At 39.9% G+C, this 13042-nt stretch overlaps 1 protein-coding gene across 1 annotated transcript; it reads left to right on the plus strand.

Moving 5' to 3' along the window:
• Positions 1 to 1392: 1392 nt before the first annotated feature.
• kcmf1 (potassium channel modulatory factor 1) lies at positions 1393 to 11277 on the plus strand. Its single transcript, XM_029445388.1, has 7 exons — positions 1393 to 1653; positions 4415 to 4582; positions 4784 to 4923; positions 7250 to 7351; positions 7455 to 7638; positions 8835 to 9129; positions 9588 to 11277. Exons 1-7 carry the CDS (start codon positions 1638 to 1640, stop codon positions 9850 to 9852), a joined length of 1170 nt encoding a protein of 389 aa, XP_029301248.1. The 5' UTR covers positions 1393 to 1637; the 3' UTR covers positions 9853 to 11277.
• The last annotated feature ends 1765 nt before the right edge of the window (positions 11278 to 13042 follow it).

Consider the following 13042-nt stretch of genomic DNA (forward strand, 5'->3'; position numbering starts at 1 on the left):
ATATGAAATAGATTATAATCTGCCGTTTTTCTAAAACTGATTCAGACACCACATTTATTATTCACATTTGAGATAGTCAGAAGAAGAATGTGGACGTCCCCCACAGTGTTGCATGATGGGAAAATACTGTTGGACCTTGATTTGTCTTCCAGTCCAGAAAAGCGTAAGTGACCCTCGATCCTTATTGAACCTCAGCGGTGCATGGAGCTCTGAATGTGGAGCTGCTGTGTTCTTCTTTGTGTTCTCTGCAGTTAAACTGATCTGTGCGTCCACAGTACGTTCAGCTGACCCCCCCTGGTACACTTCCATCAGTGCTAACCACACTAACCTTCGAACAGACGGAGTAAACATCTTTATTGTCCACGTGTCACCTGGAAACATGTTTTAGGCTTCACAGATATATATGCTTTAGAATACATGAGATAAAAACAATAAATAAGTCATGAGTGGGTCGAACGGTTCAGATGAAAGTGATGAAGTATGAACAGTTAATACATATCTCAAATAGACATGATTACCGTTATCTAATGAAGTCATTTGTTTTGTGAGACCTGAGGATGGAACAAAAGATCTTTTTCTGTTTGCATTGTGAAGTTTGAAGAAGAGCTTTGCTAAATCAACAGGAATAATACAACACAGGAAGCTGCTCCTGTTTAAACTTCCACTTGCTTTCATTGCTCAGAGGTATCTTTGTCTCTTTCTACCCTTTGCATTGTCTGTCTGCATGTACAAAAGAAAATAACTTCCATTTGTAAAGAGGACTTTCTACAACTTACGACCATTCAAACAAATAGAGTAGATATCTGAACACAGGCACGCTTTTAAACCGCAGTTTGTTTAACTCTTACTCCTGATAATCGCCCTTAAGAGAGTAACTGGTATAAATGTTCTCTCTTGAAATACATTAGTGGACAGTGGGTATTACTGCTCAAATAATTAACGTTTTAATCGATTAGTGGATCGATAGAATTTTAATAATTTAAGTAATTCATTGAGGAACATTTACGTACAATTTTCTAGTGTTTGCACTTTCCGTGAGTAAACACCACTTTATAAATAAAAGTGCATCTCCACCAGCTAAACATTAAAATGGTATGCATTAAAGCGTTAGTATTAATAATACAATTATATAATATATAACGCTGACAGTGCACTGCTTAATGCTCACTATTACTTTTGAAAGTACACTTTGCTGAAAGGTTAAAAAGTAAAAGTACACATTGGAAAAGTTAATGTGTTATGTAAAGCATTTGTATACCCACTTAGAGATAGTGCAGTTGTATTTGTTATGTTATATTTGTGGAACATATGTTTGTCTTCATACTTTACATATGTTTGTGGATAGATATAAATATAGTACATGTTTTGGATGAGGGTTTGTTCAGTAAAGGATTTGTGCATTGCACGAGCGCCCGATGAGTTCACGTGGGAGTGCGCCGCCTAGTGTCCACGCGCAGCGACCAGCGACACTCTGGGAGGGGAAGCAGAACAAACTGTAAGCTGCTGGCGGATCCATCTTGCTCGAAACAGAGGCGAGGGGGAAGGCTTTTTTCTTCCAGTTTAGTATATAAAATACTGTATAGTTCCCCGTGAACTACGCTGGGGAGCCCGAGGAGGGGCTGTGCGCCGTTTGTAGGATGTCCCGACATGAGGGTGAGTTGATAAACAGATCCACAGCGCCTGTTACATTACCTGAGCAGCTAGCTCCTCAGCTAGCTTTAGCTAAGTGCTTGTTCAAGTCAGGGGGGTGTTGCGCTTTTCGCGGCTTGTTTTTAAGCTGGTTTCAACACACACATATTTACTGTCAGCCGTTATGACGTACCTATATCTCCAATATATTCTAATTATAAAGAAAAGGCTGTAACTTATCTTAACCTGTTCGCAATGATACGGCAACATTACGGAGCTTAGCAATTAGCCGTTGCTAGGTACTGCGTTACCTTGCGTTAGCTGGGCTAGCGAGCAGGCTAATGTATGCTAACATAAGGAGTCGTTGGTGTAGCTGCGACTTAATGTTGGCTCTCATAACCTCCTTAGCTGTACACTATGATATGTCATATTGTAGCTGTACTCATCTTGTGCTTATATGTGTGTTAAGTAAGAGCACGCAGCTCTAATCTAAGCGCCACACTGTCCCCAATGGTCAAATAACCTAGTGTTGTTGGCTAATGCACTGTCATCAAGAAGAAAGTCTGAGGCCTCAAACCAGTTTCTAAGTTAGCTAGCTGACAGGCTACTAGCTAGCTAGGGTTAAGTTACGGTGTGCTTAACTGCTTCGTCTCACTTCATTCACCACATAAGGTTAGTTGTATCAGGCCAGCCAGGAAGTTATCCTGGTAATATCACCTTAGAGGTTGCTATGGTGTTTTACCCATGCAAACATGAGCACAACAATACAGCAAGATAGCCCCAATAGGACCAGAGGTAATGCTTCACTAAGAAAGTAGTAACTAAGTAAAATTGTATTTTATTTAGCAGCTTTACAAAATAATAGAAGTCTTTCGCGCACCAAAACACTTAGAACAAATATAAGTCTTCAGATCTGACCAGAGAATGAAATGAACACCTCCTACCTTACAACTACAGGGTAACTGATGGCTGTGGCAGTTAAAAATGTCAGGTCATCTGCTACCATGGCAAGTTTTCCTTTTTATATTAAGAAATCTTATTTTAATAAGCGAATACGTTAGATGATATACTCCATATTTCTACAGTCTGTTACCACTGACTCTGTGTTTATAACTCTAAAGCGATCTACATAGATTCCAGAAATGGCAGACAAAGAAATTGATTGGCCGGTTGAAATGTTCAGTGACCTGCCACAGTGGCAGGTGAGGGGAAAAAAACTAATTTCAGACCCTGGCTGTGACTTAACACTCAAGAGTTTGCTGACCTGACTCCCAGGGGAAGAGTGTTCCACAGCCTGGGACCCAGGACAGGAAACGCACAGTCCCCCTTGTGTGTTTCAGTCTTGAACAAGGTACAACTAGCAGGCCTTGTTCAGAGGACGTGAGGGGCCTGGTGGAGGTATACAGCATAGGTAGTTCACTCTATGATACTTGGAGATCATTCAGACTTCCAAACATTATAGATGAGAAGAAGGATCTTGAATTGAATCCTTAATGTAATGTAAAGTAACATTAGAACCGGGGTGATGAGAGAGCGATATAGTTAGTACTCTTGCTGTACTGTAACTAGGTAACAGCGTCTTGGCTTGAGCAGGAATAAATAGCATTACAGTCGTCAAAGCAGGAGAACACAAAAGAATGCAAAACCGTCTTCAACGGCTGGAAAGATAACAATGGGCGTATTTTTGCAATATTCCTCACTTGAAAGTATCAGAACTGAATATGTCTTGATGTGTAGTCAAAGACACCACCTAGGTTATTTGGCAAACGATTCCCTATTCGTGGCCAATAAACGGAGGTGCTGGAGCATATTAGTAGAGACCTTATCTGGGGCGAAAAGCAGAACCTCAGTTTTACTGTGATTTAATTGAAGAAAAATGTGAGACACATCCAGTTACTAATCTTGGCCAGACACTTGTGCAGAATCGTGCCATGGGTGCCATGTCACTGTCTCCTAATGCTCTTGTATAGTTTGTATTTTTATCAACCTTTTAATCAACACATTGATCTACAGCTGATAACTGCACATTGTCAGTTGATTTTTTTTTTCAGGCCTGGGTTTTGTTAATAAATGTGGAGATGTACTCCTTATATTTTGAAGCTTTTTGTTGCAAGACGTCAGATCAGTCTCAACAAAGTAAATTCCCACAATAATTGCACACCTACCATCCAGCGTTTGCCAAATGAGGGTTTTTTCCCCTTGAAAGGAAATGTGAGCGAGGCAGGTTTTGGAATATTGTGTGTAATGATAAATATGATGCATGGAAAATAACTGGTTGTGTGAACAGAGTAGTGAGCCAGTGCTCAAATTGTTCTTCACTGTAATCACGTAATAAAGAGTGGACAAGCCGAGAGACAATAATATTTATTATGATGACTTGTGAACATCGATACATTATTTGGAGAATATATAAACGGCTGACATATCTGCTGCCTTGGTTGGCTCCACTTTACTTTCTCTTGAACAATTAGGTTCATGTATATTATCCAAACATGTGGACAGTGCTATAAATGAGTAACAAAAGCTGTAATGAAAACAGCTTTCAGATGCGTAATAGGGTTGTGGCGTGTCTTTGAGACCTTGCATGTGAAGTTCACTGGAGTTTTTCGTTGCTGGCACTTGTGGGTTGGTGCCACTCCAAAACACATGGTCATGTAAGTGAGGCTGGCCTGCAGATAGAGATCGCTTTCTCACTGTCAGGCCTGCAGATGCAGTTGTAAGGAATTTGTAACTTTATTGTCAGGTCCCTATATTTGACTTTACATTCCTCTTTTCTCTTTTGCAGGTGTGAGCTGTGATGCGTGTTTAAAAGGGAACTTTAGAGGAAGACGGTTCAAGTGTTTAATTTGCTACGACTACGACCTGTGCGCATCGTGCTACGAGAGCGGAGCCACAACAACAAGACACACCACAGAGCACCCCATGCAGTGTATATTAACCAGGGTAGACTATGGTAAGGACCTGCCTGGAAGCCCAGACGGAAGCTTGTGTGGCTTACTGATCATACACAAATCCATCATGCCATGATTATTATATTCTATGGCTCACAAATGATTCAATATGATTAGATTCATGTAATTTATTGAGCGTAATTTTGTAATGATTGATTGATGGACAAGTAATAGCCTGTTGCTCTGTTCACATCTTCTTGCAGACTTGTACTATGGAGGAGACACTTTTTCAGTAGAGCAACCGCAGTCATTCACATGTCCTTACTGTGGCAAGATGGGCTATACAGAGACGTCCCTACAGGAGCATGTCACCTCAGAACATGCAGAGACTTCCACAGAGGTGGTGAGTACACTGCGTACATTAAGGCTGTACTGAATAGTTTGAAGCTTTGCAGCTTCATTCATAACGTTGACATCAGGTTTATTAATCAACATTTGAATGTGGCATGTTTTTAACTTTTTATTATTCTGTTTTAAAGCCGATATTTCTGCACCGTTGCATGTAAAGATTAGTCTACACTTGTATTATTAGTATTATACTATTTGTAGAATTAGATTCCAGTGGTGCTGCGTAGGATTGTTTCCAACTCAAGCGATCCAAACATTTCCAAAAACACCAGAGCGCCGTAAAGTCCAAATATATTGAAAAAAGATAAATGTTATCATTCCCAAAATTCCCAGCATGTTTTTGTCTTAACAAAATATTCTGCCTCAGTCCGTATTTGTTGCCAATGAGCCTTTTCATAAAGAACATTTTCACTCGACGGTTTGTTCTCCCGCTTGCTGCACGCACATGTATCAACAGGGCAGTGTAGCAGCAATCTAACGGCACCACAACTTGTGTATATATATATATATATATATATATACATATACTATATACATATACATATACAACCAAAATATCAAAACAAATATGTCATCTCTAACGCAAGTAAATTACTTAAGTCTTTACCAAAAAATTAATCATATTGTTTACCTGCATTCGTTTGGTGCTCTGAGCTCCATCAACTGCAGAACGATGTTGGGAAAATTGCCAATTTGGACGCATTCAAAGCTGATCTATTATTCTCTTTATTGACATTAAGGATTTCGTTTGATGTCATAAAACCTCAATAGAAGCTTTGAGTGTAAAAAAACTCAAATGCATTTGATGCAGCCCAAGCAGACAAGGGACGATTACTGATCTTATGTGTTGGTTATCAACAATGTTTTAATACTTTAAAATGTTATCTTAGTTGCTGTAAGTGGCTCCAGCAGCCTCATTTACTTCTGCCATCCTCCGATGTTCTTCATATTGAAGTCATTAGATGCAGGGATACAGTTCCTTTTTTATTGTTTGCCGACATCTCTACAGTTCAGTCTGCTATTGCTGTTGAGTGCTGCACTTCAGTCGGCCAAATTGACTTCCCAGAATGCACAAGCAGACGCCATTTATGGATTATTTGTTGTCTGAGCAGGATTTTTATGAGTGTTGTCCGCTGCTGAGCAAAGCCATGGCACAGGGTCAGACTACTGCTGACAGTGCTGACACCTTCCTGGTTCACCAGCGGGTAATCTGTCGCACATCGGCAGCTCCACTAGCAGTGAGACCCCATGTCCACAAGTAGAAACACTAGTCGTGCTGACCACCTGAGCCAAGTGAAACCTGAGTGTGTTATTGTTTAACGGTAATGGCCTTTGATAGATTGAGATTCTCTACTTCTCTTATTATCAACAAACTCTATGGAAAGATAAAAATCAACAATTATTCCTTCTCTCAATCCTTTCAAACCTTGTTCACTCAGCCCCAGGACCATTTGTTCCTAATGAGGATGTTAATCTTTAAAAACTGCTCATAAAAATACAGTTTAACTTTTAAGAACAGCTGTGCACTTTAGTTTCTAGAAAATGTTACTCAAACAGGAGTAAATGGTGCATATGTTTGGGACTATTTTTAGCTGTGGATTAATTTGTGCACTAAGGAGTATTTACAGCGGCAGGGTGGTGTTTGTGGAATTGACTTAAAATATACTTCAGTGTGTGGGTTCATCATAATAAAGGAACATGTCCCCAGTGCAACAATGGGGCTCATTGATGTGTTTTTAATAGTTGTTAGACAACAATGGAGCTCTATAGCATAGTGGAATGAAACCTATTCATTCATTGACAATAAGGAGAATGTGGAACAAAGCTATCTTTGTCTTTTAGATAATATGTTATCGCTAAACCTAGAGAAAAAACGGGAAGTGTTTCTGTAACCTGTTGCTGTATTTGTATATTGCAGTTACGCTATACAAGTATCCTTAAAGGAAGTGTGTGTGTGTGTGTGTGTGTGTGTGTGTGTGTGTGTGTGTGTGTGTGTGTGTGTGTGTGTGTGTGTGTGTGTGTGTGTGTGTGTGTGTGTGTGTGTGTGTGTGTGTGTGTGTTGATTACAGTGAAGGGAGTTAAGGAAACAACTTCTGAAATGTTCAATATAATCTGAGGAATTAAAAACCGTTTCCTTTGCGTAACTTGCTCAGACTTTAAGTTAACTAAATCTTAAACAGGAAGAGGTCGACTAAATATGATAAATAAACCTAACGAGGACATTGACACAGGGGCACTTATCTACAATATCTGCTCTCACACTTTTTATGATGCTACATACGTTTTTGAAAAAAGAGAAACGTTTCTGTGTCTCGTTTCAGATCTGCCCAATATGTGCTGCCTTGCCAGGGGGGGACCCCAACCACGTCACAGATGACTTTACAGCTCATCTCACACTTGAACACAGAGCGCCAAGAGATTTAATATCCTTTCTGTGTCTCCACGTAAAGAGTTGTATTGTTATTGTATATCGATAGTGTACTTTGTGTCACTTTACTGTATTTACCCTTAACGGTCCTGGTTTACGACGAGTCCAGCAGCGTTCGACATGTACGCAGGATGTTCCACCCTGGAAGAGGTCTGGGCGGTCCCAGAGCACGGCGGACAAATATGCACTTTACTAGCGGCTCCACAGGCGGACTGTCATCCTCCTCATCACAGAGCTCCACCTACACCCCCAGTAACAGAGAAGCAATGGACCCAATCGCAGGTGAGACTCACGAGTAAACTCTGCAGATTACACACCATCAACACCCACCCTAACCTGTTAGCGGGGCTCGTACTGGTGCTGGAAATCCTTGAAAACAGCCTGGAGTTTGAATGAAGTTCTTGAAACTGCTGGAAATTGTAATTGCATAATTTTCATACTAAATCAGTATCTGTGGACGCTTTTAGATAAAGAAATATAAGTCAGAGAGGGCCTAATTACATTGCTGAATCCAGATCCTGCATTCGGGGGTTTCTTTCTCCAGCAGAGCACCAAGCATCGTTTACAGCACAATAACATCGGCTGTCAAAGTGAAATAATCAGTATGCACTGTATACAAATATGTAAATTACCGCAGCTGTAGAAAAGATTGAACATTCTTGGGAAGTGTTTAAATTTGACTTTGTGGTGTAGGACCCCGTGTTGACTGATAACCAGCCTACAGGTCAACACGAGTGTGAACATGACGTTTAGCTTCTGTATATTTAACAGACTAGTTATATTTTCTGTACCGTCTTGATGGCGTGTCACAAAGCAGACGTATTATCCTCTTGCACAACATTTTGTCTTGTTACTGGAGCAAGACAGTTTTATAAAGTCTGTTAAATGACTTGCATTTTTGTTTTTTGGCACTTTCCCTCTCAGTGTGCAAATGGGCTAACATAATAACGGCATATTAGCAGCCATGGCAAGGAAAAGAATAAACGACTACGGGGGGAAATAATGTTCAGAGAAAGAGATTAAAGTTGTACATTTCTGAGAATGTCTTTTTTTATTCTCTGGGATCAAAGTGGTACATTTACTAGAGAAACATACAATACAGAGAAATTAATTTTATATTCTCTGAATTTACTAGAAATAAATAGTTTTTGTGAAAGAACCACATTACTTAAATTTGCAATCATCACCCTCTTCCCCCGGCGCTGTGTTATTATTATTATTATTATTATTATTATTATTTTACCTACACTGGCCGAATACTCCGCAGCACTTAAAGCTGTGAGTGTATAATTAAAGTTTGAATCTAGTTAATGTTTATATGTTCTAGTAATCCACATGTTGTGATCACCGAACCATAAAGTGTCGTGGTGTTGATCAGCTGCTTGCTGTTTCTCCGTCCATCTTCTTAACTGTGTTGAGATCACGCTTTATTTAGAACCGTCTAACGGTGACGTGTGTTTTTGTTGTGTCTCCTGCAGAGTTGTTGTCTCAGCTGTCAGGTGTGCGGCGTGCAGCAGGGGGGCAAATAAACTCATCAGGGCCTTCAGCCTCGCAGCTCCAGCAGCTCCAGATGCAACTGCAGCTGGAGCGGCAGCAGGCTCAGGCAGCACGGCAGCAAGTGGAGACGGGACGCCACGCGACACGGCGCGGCAACAACCCAGGCAACACCGGCACCGCCATCCCTCCACCCAACACGGCATCTGCCAACACTGCCGCTGTGGGGGAAAACAACCCCTCATCCTCGTCCCACAACTCCCAGTTCCTATTAGCACGGTGAGTTTATCATTTATGTTGGGTTAAAGATGTCAGTGAACACTATTGATGATGGTGATGTGCGCCCGCTAACCGCATCACTGCGCAGAAGGAAGCGTGCAACGACTCATGGATGCTAGCTGATGTTATAGCTCAGTCGAGGAGGACGCCATTAATGTTTTCATCTCGCGTCACAAGCATCAAACGTCTCGTCCACGAGTAGGTGCACGCTTCCTTCTGTGCGACGATTCAGTAGAAAGAAAATAGTTCCTACATGAATCTGCTCACAACAAGGTCTGTGGAGTAACCGCGTCATGATTTCTGGATTGTGGAGGTTATGTTTTGTTTGGCGCTTTGAGCACCAGAAGAATCTATATTCATAAATGAATCCATAGGGAAGAGAAACAATGTGTTTGATTTTGGGCTGATCTGTCCTTTAATCTGGAAGTTTTTAATATAACGTTCACTATTTCCTCCAGGTTGAATGAACCTAAGATGTCTGAAGCAGAGCGGCAGTTTCTAGAAGGAGAGCGCGCCGACCGCAGCCTGTTTGTCCAGGAGCTGCTTTTGTCCACGCTGATGCACGAAGAGAGCTCCTCTTCTGACGAGGACGAGCGGCGAGACTTCGCCAGCTTCGGAGCTATGGGCTGCGTGGATATCATGCCTTTAGATGTGGCGTTGGAGAACCTCCAGCTTCGAGAGAGCAGCTTTACGGGGAAGGAGCCTCCGCCGCCGCCTCTTTGATGTCCGAGCATCGAGCAGACTGTGTCCTCTCTGCTGCAACTGTCAGTGATGGGCAGCAAACAGCAGCAGTCCTCCCTGGCCTCACCCTCCTTCCTCCCCCCTCTATTTTCTGAGTTTGTTTTTGGTGATTGTAATTTCAGGCCTGTCACCATTTTTGTTACATTGTAAGCAAAAATAAATGAGAGCAAGTGGGATAAATGTGCGAGTGCGCAATAGCAACTGAGTGAGCGAGCGAGAGAAGAGAAATATATAAATATATATATAAAATATATATGAAGTTGATAATCAATCCACATAACGTTTCTTTTCTTTATCAGGTAAACGTCACAGGCAGCTGTGGCAGACCTTTGCTTCCTGTGACAAACTGCTCTACGTATAAATACTCCACATTCAAAAGTCAAGAGGGCATAGGCTCCTCCGATGAAGCTGCTGTGTGTGTTTATGACTATTAATAAATAAAAAGTGCTTGGATGGGTTACCATAACTACTGCATGCAGTTATTTGCAGCGTGCATGACCTTTAATGACCCCGTCATTAAAACCTTTTGTTTTTAAGATCCAAAGCGTTCAACTGTTTTAAAATGAGATTTCAAACATGGTTCATTTTTGGAAATTTACAGAAATGTAACGTGTTAGGTTTTCTTTGGACGAGCATTTATAATGAAGAGGACACAATTGGATTCTGCAGCTTCTGAAAAATGTCTGCGACGTGTCTCGGCTCCAGAACGCCTTCGCCGTCTGAATACGTCGATGACTTCATGCATCAGAATGATGAAGACGAGCAACAGAAGAGAGCTTGCCTCTGATTTCTTCCTGGATGTTTATGTTTAGTGACAAGCTGCTTAGGCACGGTATACTTTTATTATTTGTAGATGAGTACAGTTGCTCCTTCACACTAGTTTCAGGCATTCACTCTGCTGATGTACAGGCCCGGTGACGCACCACATGCTTTAGACGCTTGTTTGGATTTCTTCGCTGGGTAACGGGAGGGTGAGACTCCACGCTGCAGTTTTGTTTTCTTATTCTTTCTGCTAAGGTTAGCACTTTCTATTTATTCATGTTTGTTTTCTGAGCCTTCATATGAATCATACTTTTACCCTCTATGTAAAAATACAATGAGATGTATATTGAGTTTGTGCGTTAACTTTCATAAAGACATGGGCAGACCTCTTTTTTTTAAATGTAATTTAGAATGCAATAAATATAAACTGCGCACAGCTTCTGATGAAACCAAGAGACCGTCACACTTTTGCACCTTGTGTTGTGAGATATTTGTGTTTGTCACAATAATTCGATGGTACGTAAACGTCTGCTTGAAGAGGAAGGATGGGAACATTTACGACTTCAGCCTCTAACATGTTTTTTTTAACCCTCTTTAGCATTTCTAAGTATATAAATATTGAATAAACTGTTTATAAAACTATAATGTAGTTGTAAGTAGATATAAGTGTTCATTGTATTATAATTACTGATAATGTGGTCAAACTATAAAATGTCTTCATAGGAGCAGTTAAAGAATCCCGCACATTAATTCTAATTAAAACTATTAGTGTGTTATAATGAATGTTTGTTTACAGCTTATAAATGCTAAATGGAGGGGTTAAAGTAGAGGGAGTAGATTTCTTCAGGGTAGGAGCAAATAAAATAACATTTATCAATATGATATAAAAGCAGAAACGACATGTTTGTACTGAACATTCAGTGTTGTGGGTTTGAGGTGTGAGAAAAGAGTTCTTGTATTAAATATATTTATTCTTCCTGCGGCAGACACCTGAAGCTTCAGAGTGTCAGTCGGTGACGTCGTCATGAAAGGGAGGTAGATGTGAAGGTCGTCCTGCGGTGGAGCTGCTCGTTACTCTTCACCAGGTATGTGACATGAAGCTGAAGCTCTCTGTGAACTAACTCATCAGTGGTGGGGGGTTAGAGCAGCTTCAGCTGTATTCCACCTCATCGAATATTCAACTTTACTCCACGACATTTAAATATCAGATGAAGTCGCATTAAAAGATGATGAGCTCGCTTTAGTTACTTTGCAAATTCATATAAATAAAATATATTTAATCAATGAGGCTTTACTGGAGGAGAATCAATATATATAATATACATTAATTAAATTGAGCACCACATTTACCTTACATGTATCTAATTATAATACATATTGTTCTAATACTTTTTGTACTTTAAAGTATATTTTGAAGCTTTTTTACTTGTAATGGAGTGTTTTATTATAAGTAAAAGATCTGAGTACTTCTACCGCTGAATATAATACTCGATAAATACAGAGACACTATATACACTTTGTGTGTGTGTGTGTGTGTGTGTGTGAGAGGAGTGTTAACAGCAGCTGTCCTGTCACTCAGTAGTTATTGTTAGAAACAAACGGGATTCCTTTCATGACATGTTGGTTCTTTTTAAAATAAGCCAAACAGACTGACTGTAGATCAGACGTAACTACAACAGGTGAATAACTACACCAGGTGAATAACTACAACAAGTAAATAACTACACCAGGTGAATAACTACAACAGGTAAATAACTACAACAGGTAAATAACTACAACAGGTGAATAACTACAACAAGTAAATAACTACAACAGGTGAATAACTACAACAGGTAAATAACTACAACAAGTAAATAACTACAACAGGTGAATAACTACAACAGGTGAATAACTACAACAAGTAAATAACTACAACAGGTAAATAACTACAACAGGTGAATAACTACAACAAGTAAATAACTACAACAGGTGAATAACTACAACAGGTGAATAACTACAACAAGTAAATAACTACAACAGGTAAATAACTACAACAAGTAAATAACTACAACAGGTAAATAACTACAACAAGTAAATAACTACAAGTAAATAACTACAACAGGTGAATAACTACAACAGGTGAATAACTACAACAGGTGAATAACTACAACAAGTAAATAACTACAACAGGTAAATAACTACAACAAGTAAATAACTACAACAGGTGAATAACTACAACAAGTAAATAACTACAACAGGTAAATAACTACAACAAGTAAATAACTGCAACAAGTAAATAACTACAACAGGTGAATAACTACAACAGGTGAATAACTACAACAAGTAAATAACTACAACAGGTAAATAACTACAACAAGTAAATAACTGCAACAAGTAAATAACTACAACAGGTGAATAACTACAACAGGTG

Source organism: Cottoperca gobio, chromosome 12 (assembly GCF_900634415.1).
Source record: "Cottoperca gobio chromosome 12, fCotGob3.1, whole genome shotgun sequence".
Taxonomy (NCBI): domain Eukaryota; kingdom Metazoa; phylum Chordata; class Actinopteri; order Perciformes; family Bovichtidae; genus Cottoperca; species Cottoperca gobio.